Genomic DNA, 22,721 nt, shown 5'->3' with positions numbered 1-22,721 from the left:
GATTTAAAATACGTATGAGCTGCAGTTGGAGCGCTGGCACAGCAGGTAGAACATTTGCCTCACATGTGGCCAACTCAGGTTCGATCCCTTGAGCCTACCATAAATGAATCTTGAGTGCAGAGTCAAGAATAATGACTGGACATTGTTGAGTATGGCTCCAAAATAAACAACCCCAAAAAATTAAAACATGTATGACTTAGGGTTGGAGAGATAGTACAATGGGTAAGGACTTGAATGTAGACAACCCAACTTCAATCCTTAATACCACATATGGTCCCCCAAGCTCTGCCAGGGGTGATCCCTGAGCACTGCCTGGTATGAGCATAAAACCAATAATATATTGGCTCCCTCTCATCTATTTAAAACTATGATAATGGGCTGGAGAGATAGTACAAGAGATAAGGTGCTTGTTGCTATTCTGACTAACACTGGTTTGATCCTCTGCACCATTTATAGGCCCCTGGGCATATCCAGAGGTCACTCCTTAGCTCAGAGCCAGAAATAGTCCCTGAGCACTGCTGGGTGTGGCCCCCATACCAAACCAAACCCTTGGGTGATAATGACAGGGTGAGGCCGGAGGCAGGCGGGCACCATGCTGGTGGCAGAGGAAATGGAGAGTTTCTAGATAACAGTTTGACTATGGCTATCAGAGCCACGAAGGGAAGGACTGTGTATGATTTAGGGTAGTATCTCTGGTTCCTGGCTCTTCTTCTGAGGCAGCCAGATTAAACAGAAGCATCTAATGACCAGGATTATCACAGACTTTCGCATGCCAAGATCCAAAACTGTGCCTAGCACTAGGGGGGTATTGGACACAGTGGCACTAGGACACATGATCACCTACAATGCAGTTTAAACTTAAAATGATGCAGCTGGGTGGTGGGTGTGGAATGATAGTACAGTGGGTAAGGTACTTGCCTTGTATGTGTCTGACCTGGGTTTGATCCCTAGCACCCCACATGGTCCCCTGAGCCCACCAGGACTAAACCAGGAGTGCAGAGCCAAACATAAGTCTTGATTATTGCCAAGTGTGGCTCTGAAAAACAGACAAAACAACCAGAACAACATAGTCACACTGAAGACAGTACAGGGGTCAGGCCCTTGCCTTGCCTGCAGCCAGCCCTGGTTGAATCTTTGAGCATAGAGCCCATAGTAAGTCCTGAGCAAAGCCAAGTGTGACCCAAAATACCCCCATCAATAGGTGAGTGAAGACTTTGTACACTGGATCCCCAAGTGCACTAGAGGCTTCCTAAAAACAACCAAGTATGGTTCAAATACCAAAAAAGAAAAAAAATTAAAGCATGGCAAAAGAATCTAGAACAGCAGGGAAAGTTATGGGTTAAGGTTTGGGGAGATGAAAAATGCTTACAAAAATGTGTTTACCATTGAGTATGTGCATAGATGTTTTCTCTTTTCTTGTCTTCCTGTTCTTAAAATCCTACATAGAATCTTGATAAACCCATGACACAAAGAGGGAAGATGGTGGTGGTGGTGGGATGCTATGTGGGGCCCAGGGACCAGATGAAACCAAGATAAGGCCAGGAACCAGGTGGCCCATTTGGGTTGATGTGGAGGCTGGGAGGTCAAAGGTGTCTCTGTTGGGCAGCACCATCCTTCCTGGTAACACTTGAGTGTTCTCATCAAAGCAACAGAGAGCTGCAGTTTAGCAGAAACAGTGACAATGTCCAATGTCAGATTATGTGTGTGCTCAGGTGAGGGGAAGCAGCAGGTAAACAGTAGCAGGGGACCTATGGAGGCTCTACCACAGGGGTCTCAAACTCAATTTACCTGTTGGCTGCAGGAGGCAAAGTCGGGGTGAGGCAGGGCCGCATAAGGGATTTTGCTTACCGAATATTCGCAATAAAAAATTGCATTAGTAAGAAAAAAAATCGCACGGAACTGCTCGGGGTATGCGAATGTTTAATGCGATTTTTTTCTTACTAGTGTGATTTTTATTGCGATTATTTGGTAAGCGAATAATCTCGAATACTGCGATATTTGAAAGCCGGCTGCGGGCCACAAAATGTTGTACGGAGGGCCGCAAACGGCCTGCGGGCCTCGAGTTTGAAACCCCTGCTCTACCGCATCCCAGGTCCCCATAGTCAGGCTCCTAGGAAGAAATTGCTGAGACCCATTTCTCAGATCAGATTTCTATTATGTAGCCTGCAACTGTGGACTTTATTTTTGTGTCTTTTTTTTGTTTGTTTGTTTGGGCCCCTACCCAGCTGTACTCAGGACTTCATTTACCCTTGGCTCTGTGCTCAGGGATCGTTCCTGACAGGCTCAAGGGTCCATATGGGATGCTGGGGATTGAATCCAAGTTGGCCTCATGTAAGACAAATACCCTACCTGCTTTTGTAGATTTGCCCTTGGAATTGTTGAGTTTAAAAAGTGGGACTTCTAGGGCCAGAGTGATAGTACAGTGGGTGATTTTCTATTTTCTTATCCCATAACACTCTGATGATTTTTCTCTCTAGCTACTTCATTGTGCCCACCTGTAATTCTTTTCTTTTTTTAATTTTGAGCCACACCTGGTGATGCTCAGGGGTTACTCCTGGCTATGCGCTCAGAAACCGGTCCTGGCTCAGGGGACCATATGGGATGCCGGGAATGGAACCACAGTCCATCCTAGGTCAGCCGTGTGCAAGGCAAACGCCCTACTGCTGGGCCACCACTCTGGTCCCGCGCTTGTAATTCTTTCTTTAAAATTTCTTTTAAGTGGAATTTCTAGGGGATGCCAAACTTTTTATTGCCTTCGAGTTCCTTTGCTAATGTTGAAACATAACCTTATACATTCTCTGCAGTTCATATCTCTTTTACTTTTAAAATCATGTGGTGAGTGCTGAAATGTGGTAAAGTGTTATGCTTGAACCCCATCTGTAACAGTCCTAAACTGCAGTGCCTGAAATTCATAGAAATGCCTGCCATCGAGGCAGGCTAGTGGGTGGGAGGAAAGGAATTTGGGACACCGATGAAGAGAAGTGGACCCTGGTGAAGGAATTGGTGTTGGAACATCGAATCCCTGAAACCCAATCATGAATAAATAAGTTTATAACTCAAAGTGACTAAGTACAGGCTAAAAAATAATAATTAAGTTAAAAACAGATCAGATAAAAAGAAAACATGGGGTGGTGAGGTCAGAGAGCTAGCTAAGGGCTCAGGAACCTTACTTGGATCTCTAATACTGCTGCATGTTATCCCAGCGTTGATCAAGAGGGTACAATTGACTGGCTCTCATTTGAAGTGGTGCCTGGGACCCCTGAGCATTCTTGTTAAATTATATGCTAGGGGCTGGAACTATAGTAGAATGCTATAGACCATACTCTGATATCCCACCACCACCTCTGCTCATTAGTTACAAGAAAATCCCATGCTAGAGAGTGCAATCGAGGGTCAGGTAAACAGTTGTGAGAGTGTTAATGTGGTGGGTACAAACCATGTGGTCCTGACTACAAGGCATACAGGCAGCACTTTAGGGACAAGCCAGCTCTGTTCCAGCTCCATAGCCAGTGGGGGCCTCCTTCCTGCTCCTCCCCCCAATCCAGAAAGCTTCCATCACCATGTGTGGCAGCTGGCCCAGATTCCACACTCCTTCCTTTGTATTCATCTGCCTGCACCGTTTTATGCTGTTGTCCCTTCAACACACCATTCCCGGCTGCTTCTCTGTCCCTTTTGAAAGACACAGCGGCAAACAAGGATCAAATTGTTACAAACATTTGGCATTGGCCTATAGTATAGATTTCTGCCTTCCTAAATCAACACTTCCATTTTTTTTTTTTTATTTGGAGGTGACAAAGGAGTCGGGCCATATCTGAGGGTGCCTCAGGATTTTATGTGGTGTGAGGGCATCAGGGATCAAACTAAGGGTCTGTTATCTGCAAGGCAAGTGCCTTAACCCATGTCCTAGCCTCTGGTTTAAGCTTTCGTTTCTTTTGTTCACGTAAGGACCATGCTATGACATGTGAGTTTTTGATTCTAGCCTACTCGTGCTCAGATGTGCTGGGATCAGGGAATGCCCAGTGAGGGTGTTTCCCACTGACTTGCCTGGTAGCCAGGTTCCAGTTGCTCCATGTCCTCAGGGATCTTGGGCATTGGTAATTACTTTGTTTGCATTGCAAAAGCATCCCCTTCTAGTTTGTGCCCTTTGGGGGAGAACAACATTGGTGGAGATTGAGAAGGTGTCTCAGGAATTTCCTGCCTCCCTTCACCCAACACATTGGTGCCCAGAGCACCAGCAGGTAGGAGACTTGCCTTGCATGTGGCCAACCTAAATTTGATCCGCTGCATGTCATCTGAGCCACACCAAGAATGATCCCTGAGTGCAGAGCCAAGAATAACCCTGAACACTGCCAGGTTTGGCTCCAAAAAGCATCACTGTTAACCTCACGCTCTTACTCATTACTTTTCTTTTTTTTTCTTTTTTTTTTTTTTGGTTTTTGGGCCACACTCGTTTGACGCTCAGGGGTTACTCCTGGCTATGTGCTCAGAAGTCGCCCCTGGCTTGGGGGGACCATATGGGACGCCGGGGGATCGAACCGCGGTCCTTCCTTAGCTAGCGCTTGCAAGGCAGACACCTTACCTCCAGCGCCACCTACCCGGCCCCTACTCATTACTTTTCTAACAGCTTTGTGCTGGACAAGGCCCCCACCTGCAGCCTAACAACCCCTTTCTACTGAGTCCTTCCATGGTCTCAGCATTTTTGTTTTGTTTTGTTTTTGTTTTTGGGCCACACCCGGCGATGCTCAGGGGCTACTCCTGGCTGTCTGCTCAGAAATAGCTCCTGGCAGGCACGGGGGACCATATGGGACACCGGGATTCGATCCAACCACCTTTGGTCCTGGATCGGCTGCTTGCAAGGCAAACACCGCTGTGCTATCTCTCCGGGCCCCCATGGTCTCAGCCTTGTTGGGGGGCTCTGCAGAGTCTCCAGGGCTCTTCTGAATGCGTGTGGCAGCACAGCGGGGCTGGCATGAGCTTCTTCCTGCAGACCCATCTCCCCTGTGAACTTTGAGGGGCAGGGCCGGTATGTGTTTCCCAGTTGCCCAGATGTGTCCCGGTTGCCTTTGCTGGTGTATAGCTCCTGTTTCTGCTGCCCCTGAATATGACTTATGGGACTCTGAGAGGGGTGTGTGTGTGTGTGTGTGTGTGTGTGTGTGTGTGTGTGTGTGTGTGAAGGGGTAATAGATGAGGTGGCTTAAGGACTGAGGACATTCCCCCCACCCCCCCACTGTTTGGACAGCAATGGGTTTAGCCAGTGTGGCATGAAAGAAAGGGCCTTTCGTGGCCTGTTTTGTTTCAGGAGATTGCATCGGCGTGCAGGGCCACAGGCATAGAGAGCGTGTCCCCCACAAAGCAGATGTTCGGAGGGAACATTGATGGAATCCAAACCACGGAGGAGACAATTAGTCAGCCCTCTTAGCACCCACGGCACATGCTTGGGCCATACCCATGTGCATGCACACATACACACGCAATCACATGCACACACTGCACATGTGTGTCTGTGTTTTTGGGCCTGCTTACACTTGGACCCTCACATGCCCTGCTGGTGAGTCTGGGGGGCATCTCACACCAGCAGCATCCATGCTCTCTAGACCCATCTGCAGGCTGCAACACATCTGGACCTTACCCCAGTCCCCCCACAGCCTTGCACCACATGTCCCCGGGTGCCCAGCCCTGCCTGCTCAGAGAGGTGGCCGTGAAAGAAGCCTCCAGCACTTTCTCTCAACACATAATGCAGACGCTCCTCTCCCCAAATCTTAGTTACTAAAAAACAAAACAAAAAAATGGCATGGGATAAGGGTGGTGACTTCAAGAGTTGGAATGAGGGGGAGTCAACTTCAACCCCCAGAATCAGCACTGAACACTCCATTCCTCTGTCCAGAACCCACAGGGGGCAGCCCTGGTGGCCAGACTCTGGCACTGAATCTGTCACTTGATCAATGGCCAAGTATCTTCAGGAAAAGGGTCCAGCTTCTGGGCACTATTGGGAAGTCCAAACTAAAACTTAGGATTATTAAAACATAGTTTGCTTTATGTGTTTTTTTTAAATTAATTTTTGGGCCACATCCACTGGTAAACAGGGCTCTGCACTCAGGAATCACTCCTGGTAGTACTAAAAGGGCCATATGGGATGCCAGGGATTGAACCTGGGTCAGCTGCCTACAAGGCAAGTGTCCTAGCCACTCACTTTATTATCTCTTTGGCCCCCTTTGTGAGTTATTTTGATGGGGGACACACCTGATGGTGCTCAGGGCTTACTCCTGGCTCTATGCTCAGGAATAATTCCTGAGGGGACCCAGGGGAACACACAGGATGCCAAGGTCAATCACATACAAGCTTAAAACATTTGGGACTGGAGATAGCCCAGGGGTAAAGTGGGTGCCTTGCATGCATACACCAACCCTGATCTGGTTCTCAGATCACTGCTGGATGCAGCCCTAGAGACCCCCCAAAATCACGAGAGTGGTCCCATAGTGCCTGGTACAGCAGAACTCGAACAGCACTGCATCCTCAGGCCTTGCTTTACACCACTGGCCCAAGATCCAAGAATCACCAGCATCTTGGACACCACTTGGGAGGCATCCCCTGAAGTCATATAAGATGCAGTGAGATTATAGCTATCTATGAGGACATGGCCAAGGCTTTCCTGTCAAGAGGAAATGGAAAGGTGGGGTGGGATTAGTGCTGCCAGGACACAGGACACAGGTGAAGGGAAGGAAAGAAAACCTCTGTTTCTCTCCTTTCTGGAAAACCAGCAGTCATGGCTACAAGCTGGTGGCCCTAGAGGCTTCCAGAGAGGGGCAGGCCTTCTTCCTGGGAATCAAAGAGCTTTCTGTGACTTTTGACTTACAAGTACCCCGTTGGGGGCTAGAGAGATGGTTCAATGGGTAGAGTACATTCTTTGAGTTTCTCCCCTGTACCGTTCCGCTGAGCACAAGCAAGAATAGAACCCCACCCAGTATAGAGGTGATACTAGTCTTCCCCCTACAACCACCACTTCCCCAGAATATCTGGGGCTGGGTCCCAGACCAAATCAATAATCTAAGAGAGTCTCCTTGACCCCATCATTTTGTTATCAGAATTAGGGGCGGAGGGTGCAAATCTCTGTAACTGCTGGGGACTGTGACAGCCACAAGGGTATCTTATATGATTAGGCCTCCCGGGGTTGGGGTTCTTTTTCTTTTTCTTTCTTTTTTTTTTTTTTTTTTTGGTTTTTGGGCCACACCCGGCAATACTCAGGGGTTACTCCTGGCTGTCTGCTCAGAAATAGCTCCTGGCAGGCACGGGGGACCATATGGGACACTGGGATTCAAACCAACCACCTTTGGTTCTGGATCGGCTGCTTGCAAGGCAAACGCCACTGTGCTATCTCTCCGGGCCCTGGGGGGTTGGGGTTCTTGGGCTCCCTGTGCACCCAGATTTTTGCACTAGCTCAAGACTTTCTGAGGGGAAGCAGAAGGCAGGATGAATGGTAGCCCCACAGTCTGGGACTTTGCTTCACACTCTGGGAGCAGGGTCTACACAGAGTCCCTTTGGACTCTACCTGGGAATGAGGGTGGGGCATGGGAGCCAGATCTTCCAGCTGGAAGCTCTGTGACCACTAAAAAAGGTTGATTCATGCCCCCTAGTCTCTTCCCACCCAAAGCAGCAGCACCGTGGGTGTGAGGCTGGTTTCTGGCAAATTCTGGGCCTTTGGATTCCAGAACCCCACAAATGAAGTTCATTATAACTCTGCCTCTCTGCTCATCCCATCTCCTCTAGACTCACACACCCTTACATATACCCACATCCCCCATCTCACTATCAGGGCATCTTCCCTCCTCTGACTCCAGCTGTCAGCAGCTCAGTGAGGTTGGCATCCCACCCAACTCTCACCCAACTCTCACCTATTGGCCTCCCACCCAACTCTTACCTGGCAAAATGAATCAGTTCCTCCTTCCAGTTCATAGAGCTCATCATATAGCCAGGGTCCTCAGGAGGCCCCCAGAAGTGCCTAGAGTGTGAGGGCCCTTGGTGTTGGTTAGACATTCCTAGTTTCTTCTGTAGTCTCTGATTGCAGGTCTGCTTCATGAAATACTAAGCCTGGGCCCATGAGGCAAAATTGTCATGATGTCCCATGCCCCTGGGACATATATGAGTTCTGTAAGAGTGGACATTCAGGACTTGATGGTATCAGAAATGCAGATGGCTGTTGAAGGAAGCAGCTGAAAGCTAAGTAGGGCTCTTGCACTCTGAGAGGATTTCCCAAAAGAGGTGGTATGTGAGCTTGGAGATCAGCTAATTAACAGAAACTCCTGGTGGCCTGGGAGGTGAGGGGGACCAAGGAGGTTAATGCTATCCTTTACTGACAAATAAATTCAGCCTGTATTGGTTTGTCTGCACCACGGCCCCAGGCTCAGATAGAAACAGTGGATATTTGCTATAAAATAACTTTTTTTCCCTCTTCAAAGGGCCAGAAACATCCAGAATTCGTTTCAGCATCTCCCATGTGTCTCCCAGTTCCCCTTGATTCAGGCATGGGGCAAAGGGAGGTAGTTCTGGCTGATAACTATTGTGAACCAAGCACACTCAGCCTGCCCCAGGCAGAGCACTGGCCCATGCCTGCTTGTATAACTCGGGTCAGGGAGAACTGGAGGAGAATGACTGGCCCAGGGTATGACTTGGAGCAAAAGACTTGTGTCTTTTGGCCTTTGCACTGCCATACTTGCTCCCAATTTCCCCTGCCTTCCCCCAGGATGAACTGGTCAGGACTCATTAAGGATGTGAACCCTCTGGATTCCGTTTTTCTTGGGAGGTATGAGGAGACCCCACTCAAGCCTGGAGGTGTGAAGACGCTTCTGTGGCAGATCAATGCACACCACTCTGATTTCTGCCCTCAAAAGGATCTTGGGTTGTGCCTAGGCAACCCTAATGCCGAGCAGGGCAGACCTGATCTGGCAGATTGGACGGAGATCAGAAGACATAGTATAGGTCTTGGGGTCATGGGATGGGGCAGGAGTCCAGGCAGGGCAGGAGGGCAGAGCTGCCCCCCACTCTGGCCTCCAGGAAGTTGCATAACAGAAGTGTTTAGTTTTGGAAAGGCTGGGTGGAATTCCTTCAAAAACAAAACAAAACCAAAGAGAAAACCCCAACCCCAAACATAAAACTGATATGTCTGCCAGAAAGATAAATATCTTTGCTAAAAGTGCTTGGCTGGTCAGGCCAGCAGAGGTGTATAAATATGGTCCCTAAGGCTGGGGTAAGCCTGGTTCACAGGGAGATCTTGTGAGAGCTCCCAAACACTGATGGCTCTCAGGAATGACCCCTGAAATTCTCAGGAATGACTCCAGGTCCCTTCACTACCTTCCATCTCTTCTCTGTGGCGACTTGAAAAGATTAAGACCATCATCTCTCCAGGTTTCCATCTCAGAGTATGGAGATGTATATGGAATGCTGAGGCACAGGGAGACAGGGCTGGGGTGGCTCCTGGAGGGTTGGGGCTCAGGGCACACAAGCATCTGCAGGCAGGAGCCGTTGCTGCTCTCATGTCCTTTCGATCCTGTACCAACACTGATTCCTGAGTCATAGAAAAGGCTAGGAGCACCCATGCCCCAGTCTTCAGAATGCTCTGCAGCATTCACACCCACTCCCAGGGGCCTCCCCAGGTCAGAGCCCTTTGCCACCTATCTGCAAGCCTAGAGCAGGCCCAGGAGATTGAAGTCATCAGCATGTCTGGCCTATCGGTCTTTTGAATTCCCATGGTGGTCATGTTCTCTATTTGGATGGGTAGAGAAAACATTTTCAGTGGAATTGCAAGGGCCACCAGGGTTCAGAGCTTCAGTATATGATTTAGGTATGTGCTCTGCCATAGAAGCAGCATTCCCTGCTCACAACTGCCTGGAAGGTGATCCCCTCTGGGTCTCTTCACAACCATTTTACAAGGGGGGGGCAAACTGAGGCACAAAGCATACAACTGGAGAGAGTTGCCTCAAAACCAACCCTGCCTCTTCCCTTAGGCAAGTGAACAACCAGAAAGCAAATTAGCTGTGAGGGTCCTCAACCTTCTCTAGTGTCCCCTTCTCTGGACCTTTCCAGACAGAAGCTTTCTAAAAACCCATTCTGTTAGAAACAAAGTGTGGTGCACACATTTCTCAGTACCCATAGCCCAGCATCCAGAGGGGGACCATCCAGAGTCCTTTACCAAGCGGTCTCACCTAAAGGGGACGGATGCTGCATGACCAGTTGCTGAGATGCAGGTAGCAGCGGGTGGAGATTAAAAACATTCATGCTGGATTCTTGGGGGCAGCCTCCACTGCTCTTGCTGAACACCAGACAGGACTAGACCTAGAAAAAGGCACAAGTTCTACCTGCACTTCCCTCCTGACCCCGAGTCCCTTGCAGCTAGATAGGGCGCTGTGCTGCAAGCTCTGGGCACTGGAATCTGAGGACTGAAAGAGAAAATTTGGCCCAAGAAGGTAATATCAGGAGAGCATAGAGATCATCAAGGTTAGGTCGAATGATCCTGAGTCACTGTGCACTGGGGCCAAAGGAGGCACATTTGGAAAGGATAGTAAAGAGGCTCAGAGAAGAAAAAGGATTTGCCATGGTCACATAACATGAGAATGACAAGCCAACATTAGGATGAGGGTATGTCTATTTTCTTTTTCTCTTTGGTTTCTGGACCGTACCTAGAGGTAGTTGCTCAGGCACTATTCCTGGCTCTATATTCAGGAATGACCCCTTGCCACATTCAGGGGAGGACCATTTATGGTACTGGGGATTAAACCAGGGTCATTAGCATACAAAGCAAGTATTTTACCTTAGCCCCTGTCTCTGCAGCCTAAGAAGGAGGGCCTATTGGTTTCAAACCCAATGCCTCTATGAGTGGGACCAAACTCCTGGGGTTAGGGGATGCTTTCCCTGACTTCTTGCTTCTTTTACTTGGTTCAGTCACTAGTTTCTGGCCTTTCCTCCCTCAGCCAAAGAGAGCTCCCTGGGGGATCCTGAGTTACCGCCCGACTCAGAAACAGTGGGAATGGAGAGCACCTACCTCGGAGTGAAGGAGGCTGGCGTCAAGGGGCCCCAGGACAGGGCCAGTGCTGACCTGCCCAGCCCACTGGAGAAGGCCGACTCAGAGAACAACAAGGGAAAGAAGCGGCGGAACCGCACTACCTTCACCAGCTACCAGCTAGAGGAGCTGGAGAAAGTCTTCCAGAAGACTCACTACCCTGATGTGTATGCGCGGGAGCAGCTGGCCATGAGGACAGACCTCACTGAGGCCCGTGTACAGGTTAGTGGACTATGGCCAAAATAGCGCACTTGGCCTAAGCCTCCAGAACACCCCTGCTCCATCCAGAGCCTGCTCTCCTCCACTTTTCTCTCAGGCTTCCATCTCAGGGAAGTTGAAAGCAAGGCCCACAGATTAGACATAGACAGCTTTCTCTGCCCATCCCAGAGAAGACCTTTCTGGTAGGAGGGTGATTTGGCTCTATTCTAGAAAACCCATTTGTTTTTATTTTTTGGTGAGGGTACACCCCACTCAATGCAGAGAGTTCTTTCCTGGCATGTGGTGCTTTGGAAGACTGTGATATCAGGAATAAAATCCCTACATGTAAAGCATGCCCTCCAGCCCATTGAGTTATCCCTTAGGCCTTGAAAGTCATTTTTGAGAAACAAAATTGACTTAAAAAATATGCACAACATTTTAGTAGACCAAGCAGAACAATCCAGCTCTTGTTTCTTGCCCAAGGGCAAGAAGGCTGCCTTCTTTGCCAGATCTTTCAGGTCCCAACTCAACTTTCTTCCTCTGAAAAGTTTTCCTGCCCATGAGGGCCAAACCACTCAACCACCAAAATGTTCAACCCAACACAACACATCTTAATTCAGCCCACAAAAACCAAAGCTGACACAACTCAAATCAACACAGTTCAGCCAGTACAACATAGCACACAGTATCTCACAACATGATACACCCTAAACCAATACAAGACATAATAGTACTCAGTACAGTTCAAAGTAATGCAATACAGTTCAATACAATAGAACCCAACACAATTCAACCTACTCAACATAACTCCAGTCACTATAACTCAAGCCAACGTAATACAACTCTGCACAATCTGACATAATCCAAACCAAATACAACTCAAACCATCACAACACAATTCAAAACTTAATAGAATCCAACAAAGGTCAAATCAACACAACCAACCTGAACATAGTTCAATAAAATAAAATACACATTCAATCCAGACAACACAACCCCAATCAACACAACTCAATCCAACATCATAAAACTTTACAATCTGACACAATCCAACCCAAATACAACTCAAACCACAGCAACACAATTCAACACATCAGAATACAACCTTACAGAACCCAACAGAGACCAACTCAAAACAAAACCCAACACCGTTTAATTCAACACAACACAACTCAGCCCAGACAACACAACCCAATCTGCACAACTTATCAGAACATAATATAGCTCTACACACTCAGACATAATCCACACAAATATGACTAGAACTAAATACAATTCAAACCATCACAACACCATGCAATTCAACACAATAGAACACAAACTAGTAGAATAGAACCCAACATAAACCAATTCAACTCAAATACAATTCAACCAAATACAATTTAACACAATTCAATCCAGACAACACAGCCAAACCAGCTCATCTTTACTTCATTGTCCTGTTTTTCCTTCTTTATAGGACTGGATAAAATTTTTTATCTCTTTGACCCTATTACAGTATGACATCCTGAGGGCAAGTCCTGCTTGGTTGTTCATCACTATTCTACCAGTTAGACACAACTGAACTTAAAGTCAAAAGTAAAACTTTCTGGGGTGAACACTCTCCTTTGTCTAGAAAAAGTATTTTCCCTTCTCTGGAAAAGAATCAAAGACTTTTGAGTTTATAATTCACAAGTGACAGGATGTATATGCTAAAAATCAAGCTTCAGCTTCCTGAGACATAAATATGCTCAGCCTTCCCTTTCACCCCCAAGCTTGTTAGAAACAGCAAATGTGGTGTTGGTTTGACATGGTCTCACCCCTGCTCCAAAAAAACAATAGTTGGAGGGCAAAGAGGAAACTATTTTTTCAAAATTTAAAAATTTTTTGTTGAGTTGAGATAGCATGATTTATGATAATGTTAACATTTATGGTTTTGACGCTCAGTATAACTGCATCTTTGTTACTGCTAAAGTGCCCAAACCTCCTACCACTGTCCCTTATGTCACCTCATACCCTTTCATTCTCCTTCTCAACCCTTCCATTCCTGCTTGGTAATCTCAGTTCTGCAATCAGAGACCTCTTTTCAGAATACTGTCTCTCTTTGTGCCACAGATGAGTGGGGTCATCTGGCATTTCCTCTTTTCCTGCTGACCTATTTTGCTTAACATGATGCCCTCCAGTTCCATCCAAGTTGTATTTATAGCTGCACAGTATCCCATTGCATACACACATATATGGTTTGGGGGCCACATCCAGCAGCACTCAGGGGTTACTCCTGGCTCTGTGCTCATAAATCACTCCTGGAAGGCTTGGGGGACCATATAGGATACCAGGAATTGAATCCGGGTTTGTCCTGGGTTGGCAGCATGCAAGCAAATGCCCTACCACTGTGCTATCACTCCAGCCCCAATATATATCACAACTTTAAAAAGAAGTGTTTTGTTGGGATGGGAGATTTGGGGCTATACCTAATAGGTGTGACATACTACTCTTTTATAGTCCAGGGTTACTGTGCAGAGGTGCATGTGGGGTTAGGGATCAAACCAGGGCTGTCTAAATTCCTGGGAAGTGCTTTAACTCTGTATTATCTTCTAGCTCCCTAATAGGCATTTAAAAAAATTTTTTTGTAATTTTTGTGACATAAAATAGGTTTATTTAAATAAAATTTTCTTGGAGAAATGTGATGGGAGAGAGAAAAGATGTACTTAAAACAGGAGAGTGAGAGAGAAATAGAGAGAGAGATGCTGAGAATTCACACTTCCGTATCTCAGACTGAGATTTGGGCCAGTTCTTCAGGGTGAAGAATGCAACCTGCATGTATGCACAAAGTTGATTTTATTGCAAAGCTTCTCCCAAACAGCCTTGGTCTGGAGTCCCCTGAACACAGCAATATCCATCTAGGTGTTGACACAAGGGGAAAGCCTGAGCTCCTGAGGATCCTTTTCTATTCCCATCAGCACCTTTAGACAGTCCTGTGTCTTCTCCTTTTCTGAGGTGTAGGGAAGGGGTGCATCTTTCTCCAGCTGGTGCCTCTGTGTCTGCATCTGGGTAGCGCCTCCTTTTCTCCATGCCCCAAGAATTCAGGGAATTAGGAGTGTTTGATGCAGCGGGTGGCCAAGTCCTTCTCTGCAGGACAGAGGACAATCCTTCACTTACAGGTCTTTGCTGTCCTCTGAGTTCACCTAAAGTAGCTCTAGGGACCAAAGATCCTCAGGTTTAAGTATACTCCTGAGATACAAAAGACCCTGAGTGTGATCCTCAGCTTCATATTCCCTGCCCCTTGCCAGCTCTGTCAGGTATAGCCATGGCTGGTAAGCCTGATCTCTGTCTGGATGGCCCTGTTAAAAATCCAAGGGTGACCAGTCTCTCAAGTGCTCTACTTAGGGATGTGTGAAACATCCAGAAGCTTTTTAATTTCCAGTGGCTATAGAGAAAAGGATGGGCAGTTTCCAGCAAACAGAAACTTCTGGTGCATAAGAGACGAGACAATCCCTGTTTCATTCATGCTCTCTGTCTGAGAACTCCAGGAGGGTAATCAGAGGTGTCCCAGATGCTATGCCCTCTCTTCACTGTTATCAGGGGCTCAGCTAAGCTTCAGGCACATCAGAGTCTGCACAGGAAGCTCAGAATTCAGCCACAGTTCTAGCCTGTCAATTCAGGAGAGGGTCCCTGGAGGTGATGGAGTGGCCAGTGAGCTGCTCCTGGATGTTCCTGTGGGATGAACTGATTTATTTTGTTCCATGTCTATTTGCAGGCACATGTGTGTGCGTGGCAGGACACACATGTAGGAGTGTATTGCACATATGTTCTTTCTTGACACATGGATGGGAGTAGCCCAGAGCAGAATTCACTTTGAACTGAAGGAAGGTGAGAACCTTCTGGGACAGACCATGGAACTGAAGTCACAGCCCCACAGATCAAGTAGAGTGTCTCTGCACCTATGCATGAGCACACATGTGCATAAATATTCACACAAAATGCAGGAATAAAAGTATGCATATATATATACATATAAGGCAGCACACGTACATATAAGCACATAGGCATGCATGAATACATATGTGTATGCATTCTATAAACAACCATGCATACTTACACACATACAGGTACACATACATGCATGTACCTGCTTCCAAAACAGAGACACAGGAGTGGCTTCTCTTCGGCTAAGAACACAGACATGGCACTCAAAATCAAGCCCATGGATCTTGGGGCAGAGGGCATAAGTCCCAGAGCCTTTACCTCCCTAGTGAGGGCAGTGAGGGGAATCTTCGAGTACAGCTGTCTGGCCTCCAAGGGAGATTCAGAGAACTGAGCATACTGTTGCAGAAGGATGGGAGGCAGCCAATGCCTCTCTAAGTGGATATGGCTTCAGTGGTATTGCTGAAGATGGGGTCCTTGGGCACTGTTCTGCCTAAACTGCTCCAGAGGTGCCCTTGGTACAAGGCAGTAGTAGGTAGGGTCTTCCTGTGTCAGAGCTACTATTTGTGCCCCAAGCCCAGTAGTGCCCTTGGGGTGCCTTCACTCCCATCTCACCTCCACTGTCTTTGCTTCTGTACCTGCAGTTACTGGGTGACCCTGGGCTTAAGAAAGGGACTAGCAGGGGCTGTACCCACCTCCCCAGACCTTTTCTGGGAAGAGCTGGGCTTGGCCCCACTCCAGGAGAATAGGAGCCTCCCTGCTGTCTGGAACTCCAGTTTCCACAGCTGGTGTGTGAGGACAATGAGCTGGAGGCCTCCCCACCCCACCCCAGATGGGCTGCGGTTAGCAGCAGCCACACCAAAACAGTGGCTCCTTGGGAATCGCCTGTGCTGAGCAGACCAGAGAGGAGTCCGGAGGTATCCCAGGTATGAGAGAGGAGGCTAGGACCTCACTTCCAAGGGTACAGTCCACCTGGTGAGCCTGACCTGAGGGATGGGGTAGGGGGGCACAGCATAACTGGAGCAGCCCAACAAGAATGATTCTGACCTCAGGTTTGGATAGGAGTAAGAGAGGTGAGAAATGTGCCCCACCAGGTCTGTGTACCCCCCTGCACTTAATGTGTAAGTGAGTGAGGACCCTCTGCACCCAGTGTGTGACTGAGGAGATAAAACCCCAGCCTGAGGATAAGCATCAGATCTCTGCAGAGGACTCAGTCCTTATGGAGGGTTATGTCCCGAGCCTGGCATGAAGAGACTGAGAGCAGAGGTGAAGATTTAAAAGATGAAAAGAAGAAGATAGCATGGAGGTCAGGCGTTTGCCTTGCATGCAGAAGATGGTTCAAATTTCAGCATCCCATATGGTCTCCTGAGCCTGCCAGGACCAATTTCTGAGCATAGAGCCAGGAGTAACCCCTGAGCACTGCCGGGTGTGACCCCAAAACAAACAACAACAACAACAACAAAGATGAGAAAACTCTGAGCACCATGGGATATGGCAAAAACAAATGAATAAACAAACAAACAAAATAAAATAGGAGATGGTGGGGGGGGAGGACAAAGGAAAAACAAAAAGGGAAAGAAGAGATGAAGGGGAAAGAAAAGGAGGGGAAGGAAGAGATAGAAATAGGTGTGAGGAAGATGGTAGGAAAATGGAAGGCAACAGAAGGCTGAGGAGGAGAGAAGGAGGAAGAAGGAATGAAAGAAAGAATCGAGGAGGAGGAAGCAGTGAGGAGGGAAGGAAGAAGAAAGAAAGAGGAGGGAGAAAGAACTGCAGCTCTGCTCCCACAAACCTTCATCTCTAATTTTCAATAAATAACTCCACCCTCCTTCCTTTCCCTCCCACCAGCCTTGCTATCTCCACTGCTTCTCATTCCTTCCCCATGGGCTCTCTATGTTCCCAGACCACCCAGGTCTTCTCTCCTTACTCTCACAGGCTTCTACACTGAACACTCCATCTGCACAGCACCTCCAGGCCCCCAGACCAGAGACTAGGAGCCCCATTCAGGACACAGTATACACCTTTCCTTACTTCTCCTCACCCTTAAGGGAAAAGGCACCTACAATGCCTTTCTTGATGCCTCTATTGGGTTCCTTCTGCCCATAGCTAACCTCCCCAATGCCCCCCCCCCCAAAAAAAAAAAAAAACCCAGGGAGGTGGAGGAAGCAGCCAAAGACTGAACTAAGCCTGCAGGAAATTAAACATGAAATGAAAACATGTTCCTCTGATTCATGCTCTCATCCTGCCCCCAGCCCCCATTCCAGGCCACCTATGAAAGGGGATCCCTTTTCAGCAGTGCTGAGAGCTTCCCAGCAGAAGGACCGGGCTTGGACCTTGGGAACCCCCAGAGAAGGTGCTGAGCTACCAAGCCCAGGAGAGGGCCTTTCTCTTGGGACAAGACAGGAAAAAGAGGTTCTTTTCCTTCCACCTAAGTTAAGAAAGAGCAGGAGAGGGAGCTGGAGTGATAGCTCAGCGGTAGGGCATTTGCTTTGCACATAGCAGACCAGGACGAACCCGGGTTCAATCCCCAGCATTCCATATGGTCCCCTGAGCCTGCCAGGAGTGATTTCTTAGTGCAGAGCCAGGAGTAACTCCTGAGTGCCACTGGGTGTGCTCACACCCCCCCAAAAAAAAAAAGAAAGAGCAAGAAAAATGGAAGAGAAGGAAAAAATCGGGCATGTGCATGCCTGTTTGCATGTGTAAACACATGATTGTATGTGAACTCATGTGGTGTATGCTTGGAATTGGGGAGGGAAAGTGAGGGACAGCCTCACATGTTAGAGGGAGAGATCAGCAATAAGGTGCTTACCTTGCATGTGGCTGACCTGGGTTTAATTCCTGGCATCCCATATGGTCTTTCAAGCCCTTTAGAAGTGAGCCCTTTTCACAGTGTAATCTCTGGGCACCTCTGAGTCTGACCCCCCCAAAGCAAAATAAATACAAGAAAATAAACCTACTTTAATACTCCTCTAGATGACAAGAAAGGTCAGGAGGGGACAGAGTGATAGTGTAGCAGTTGGGGTGCTTCCCGTGCATGTGGCCAATCAGGTTTGACTCCCAGCATACCATATGGTATCCCAAGCAGCACCAGGAGTGATTCCTGAGTGCAGAGCCAGGAGTGAGCCCCGAGTATTGCCAAGTATGAATCAAAAATAATAAAAAAAAGTAATAAAAGGAAAAAAATAATAATAAAAGGAAAAAATAAAGAAAAAACAGGAGCTCTATATAAACAAGGTTAGGCACCCCAAAAGCTCTGACTGTGTTGTTCATCTACCTTTACCCCTGGACCCCTGTCCAACAGGCTCAAGCACTTGCCCTGTTTTGCAGTTGGAGAAACCAAGACCATTGTTCTGGCCCAATTGGCCCCTGAGTCTCCTGTCCATACTTTGGGCCTGCTCTGTGCTCTCAGTTCAGAGATATTTCTGGAACTCTACAGCAGTGCAGTTTCTGATGAATGAAAAGAGTCTCTGCGCATTGAGCAGGACCCCTCCCTAAGAGGAAGCTGAGCCTGCTGGAAACCTGCCAGGTTCGACCTCACCCTGCTTCATCGACCTAGCCCTTGGGCATCCCTGCTAACCCCTCTTCTCAATCCCAAGCAGGGCTGGGGGGCCCTCAAGTGAGCTTGGATGAAAGTTCTGGTTAGGAATGCTGCTGCCAAGAAAAAGGAGTCAGCCCACCCCCACCCCACTAACTCAGGAGCCAAGCTCCCATCAGACCGCCCCCCAATACTCACTAGGGGCCACCCCTGCTCTGATTGCCCCCTCCCCAGATGATGTCCTCACCCACACAGGGCTGCTTAGCTGGGAGACTGCTGACGACTGGAGTGCCGCAGGGAAGACTCAGGGTGGGAGCTGTGGCATGGAGGTCCCAGGGCTAAGAGATGCTTGGGACTCTTCCAGCTGTATCTGACTCTGCGCCTTCAAAATTGCAGGAAGTCAGGACCATTTTAGGAAAGTGTGAGGTTTCTGAGACGTTTCTGAAAATGTGTGCAGCTTTTGGTAGGTTCTTTGCCACAGCTGTGGGGGTCTCCAGAGGGTCAGACACTGCCGTTTTGAGGGAGGGAGGAAAGAGAGAGATAAAGAGAGATGAGAAAGAGAGAGGAAAGAAGAGAAAGAGGAAAGAGAGAAGAGAGAAGAGAAGAAGAAGAAGAAGAAGAAGAAGAAGAAGAAGAAGAAGAAGAAGAAGAGAAGAAGAAGAAGAAGAAAGAGAGAGAAAAGAAAGAAGAAAAGAAAGAAAAGAAGAAAAGAAGAAGAAAGAAAGAAGAGAAAAAAAAGAAAGAAAAGAAGAAGAAGAAAAGAAAGAAAGAAAGAAAGAAAGAAAGAAAGAAAGAAGAAAGAAAGAAAGAAAGAAAGAAAGAAAGAAAGAAGAAGAAAGAAAGAAGAAAGAAAGAAAGAAAGGAGAGAGAAGAAGAGAGAACAGAGAGGGCAGAGGAGAGGCCTAATTTTGGCCTAATTTCTGAAGTTTCGCAACCTAACTTGGACTGGAGTGAGAATACAGGGTCATATGAAAGAAAGCACTTGACCTGCCTTCCATAGACCCCTGTTCAAGCCCAGCAGCATCTATGGTCTCCCAAGCACCACCAGGGGTCACTAATGAGCACAAAGCCAGGAACATTCTCTGAGAACTTTAGGGTGGAACCCATCTCCGCCCTTTTTCTCTCCCCCTATCCCAGACACACACAACCCTTCCCAAAAATTGAACTGTTAGGCCCAATAGAACACCCATAGGTGTCCAGAGTCAACTGCCTTCCCTTCCCTACTCAGCGCTGAGGATGGCAAGTTGCTATTGTTTGGTTGATTTGGAGACCACACTCAGGGATACTCAGGAATTACTCCTGGGCCTGCACTTAGGAACATATGAGATGCCAGGGATTGAACCTGGGTCAGCCTTGTGCAGGGTAAGCACCCTACATGTTACACTAATACTAAAGCCCCAATAGCAGGTTCTTAATGATGAAGACACAGATGGACACTTTAATGCTATAGCCTGGGCGAAGGGTCAGTGGCAGGGCTGGTGCTTCCCTCGGGCCATGTCTCCAGCTTGGCTTGATCCTCATCACCGGTGCTTTGTCCTGCAGGTCTGGTTCCAGAACAGGAGAGCAAAGTGGCGGAAGAGGGAGCGTTTTGGGCAGATGCAGCAGGTTCGGACTCACTTCTCCACGGCCTACGAGCTGCCCCTCCTCACCCGCGCTGAGAACTATGCCCAGGTAAATCCCACCATCACATCCAGGCTCAGGGGTTTGGCACCGGACTCTTCCTGGAAAGAGTCCATGCTCGGGGCTCCCCTTCACCTATCAGGCCCACACTAGGTATGTGCCTGCTTAGATCATAGAGTGGTTTCAGCTCTGTTCACCCAGAGGAAATGTCCTGGCCTGGCTGGACTTTAGGGGAGGGAGAAACCCTTCCTCTGTGCTTTCAGCCATTTTTACTAGACATATAGAGGCAAATAGGGCGCTCTCTCTCTCTCTCTCTCTCTCTCTCTCTCTCTCTCTCTCTCTCTCTCTCTCTCTCTCTCACACACACACACACACACACACACATACATACACACACACACACACACACACACACACACACACACACACACACACACACACACCAGGGCCATCAGGAATCCCCTGTATCCCTGGGAGTCCTGAACTGCAGACAGCTTATGGCAGGGGTGGGGAGATCAGAGTTCTGAGTCTCAAGAGTTCTATTGTCAAACCAGCTCCAGATCTTTCTCACCACAGACAAATACCAGCTCCCCTATAGAACCATGGATCCTGCCCTCTCTCTGCTGTCAGCTTCTGTGAGGTCCAAGTTCTCCATTGTACCCACATGCCTCTCTTCCCTGTCCTACCAATATCTGAGTCCATCACCTTCCAGGCCCTGCCAGTCTATTCCCATGCCAGTGGCATTTCAAAGAAAGGCTGAGTGATGTGAAGTCCTTGTGATGCATAAGAGAGGGGTGTTGGGCCCAATGCACCCCCGATGCCCCTGAGCATGGCTAGTGGAGGTGACTGTCTCCTTCTCCCTGCACCATGACTGGCATCTCTGCTCTGAGCCCACCCCAGAGATGCCTCCATCTGACTCCCAGCCTTGATCTCTCTGAGCTCATGGACCCTAAGGAAACTAGTTCATCCTAGTCTCCTGCTTCTCACATACTCCAGCTTATGCATTCCCATCACTTCAGCTGCAGAGTAGAGAGGGAATGTGGCAGGATACACCTGCAAACATGGATTTGGGGGTATAGTGACCCTTATTCTGCTTTTATTTATTATTATTTTGGCTTTTGGGATGCATCCAGCAGTGCTCATGCACTTAGGCTCTGCTCCTGGCTCTGCACTTAGGCATCACATCTGGTGTTCATGGGACCATACAGAGTGCTAGGAATTGAACCTGGGCCAGCTTCCTACAAGGCAAGCATCCTACGTACTAAACCATTGTTTAGTCTTCTCACTCTGCTTTTAAATTCCTGCCTGAAGGCACCACAAGCACAGCAGAGAGGGTTAGATAGGACAGGGAGCTCAGATTTATTTAAAGGCCACATGAATGTGAGACTCATGGCCCCAAAAAGGTGGGATCTCAGTTTTATCACTCTCTGCACCCTGATCTCCCAGCCCCATAGATGCTTAGAGGAAAGACAGGGTTAAGAAGTGGGAACTGGAGGAGTTTGGTGGCAGGGAGAGGAGAGAAGATCTCTCATGCACCCCTGTTTGTGGTCTGATTTTCTCCCATCTCTACCCAAGGCTAGTGAGGGGGTGAGGGTCCAACTTAGTTCCATCCTGGTGCTCATGGGCTCTCACCATCCAGGAGAGCCCTGCCCATCATATGTGAGAGCTTTATGCCTGGAGCTCAGGTGATCAGCACCTGGGGTTCCGAGTCCAGGTCAGATCCCTGTGACTCAAGGATCAGAGTTGGCCATGGGAGTAGGTATGGCGGTAAGGCCTAGCTGTAAGAGATAGGCCATGGAGAGGGACCAAACACCTGTGTGTCCTCCTCCTCCCCCAGCACCCCAGTGACCTTTCTCTCCCTCTCTCCTCTCCCTAGATTCAGAACCCATCCTGGATCGGCAACAACGGGGCTGCCTCCCCAGTGCCAGCCTGTGTGGTGCCCTGTGACCCGGTACCGGCCTGCATGTCTCCTCATGCCCACCCTCCTGGCTCTGGGGCCAGTGGAGTCACCGACTTCCTGAGTGTCTCAGGTGCTGGCGGTCATGTGAGCCAGACGCACATGGGCAGCCTGTTCGGAGCCGCGGGGCTCAGCCCAGGCCTCAATGGCTACGACCTCAACGGCGAGCCGGACCGCAAGACATCAAGCATCGCAGCGCTGCGCATGAAGGCCAAGGAGCACAGCGCGGCCATCTCTTGGGCCACCTGACAGTCGCCCCGCCCCTTCCTGCCTTGCCCCGCCCCTGCCCCGCCCCATAGGGCGACAACCCCGCCCAGGTCCCGCCCCGGGGTGCTGGCCATGCCCAGCCATGCCCAATCATGGCTATGACCACACCCCCAGTTGGCTCTGGCCACGCCCACGCTTCCCAGGCCCCGCCTCCCATTCGACTTGCCTTTGGGGAACCTGGCGGGAACCAGGGC

General features: G+C 48.7%; 1 protein-coding gene across 1 annotated transcript in view; it reads left to right on the top strand.

Annotated features, from left to right (window-relative positions):
- Nucleotides 1-22,509, top strand: part of ALX4 (ALX homeobox 4) — a 45,011-nt gene extending 22,502 nt beyond the window's left edge. Inside the window, exons 2-4 of the mRNA XM_049779714.1 lie at nucleotides 10,962-11,272; nucleotides 20,226-20,354; nucleotides 22,180-22,509. Of these exons, the coding sequence (XP_049635671.1) occupies nucleotides 10,962-11,272; nucleotides 20,226-20,354; nucleotides 22,180-22,509 (770 nt within the window). The remainder of the gene's footprint in view (nucleotides 1-10,961; nucleotides 11,273-20,225; nucleotides 20,355-22,179) is intronic.
- Nucleotides 22,510-22,721: the final 212 nt, after the last annotated feature.

This window comes from Suncus etruscus, chromosome 9 (genome assembly GCF_024139225.1).
Source record: "Suncus etruscus isolate mSunEtr1 chromosome 9, mSunEtr1.pri.cur, whole genome shotgun sequence".
NCBI classification, from domain to species: Eukaryota; Metazoa; Chordata; class Mammalia; order Eulipotyphla; family Soricidae; genus Suncus; species Suncus etruscus.
The sequence above is the reverse complement of the archived record's forward strand: the minus strand, read 5'-3'. Positions and strand labels throughout refer to the sequence as shown.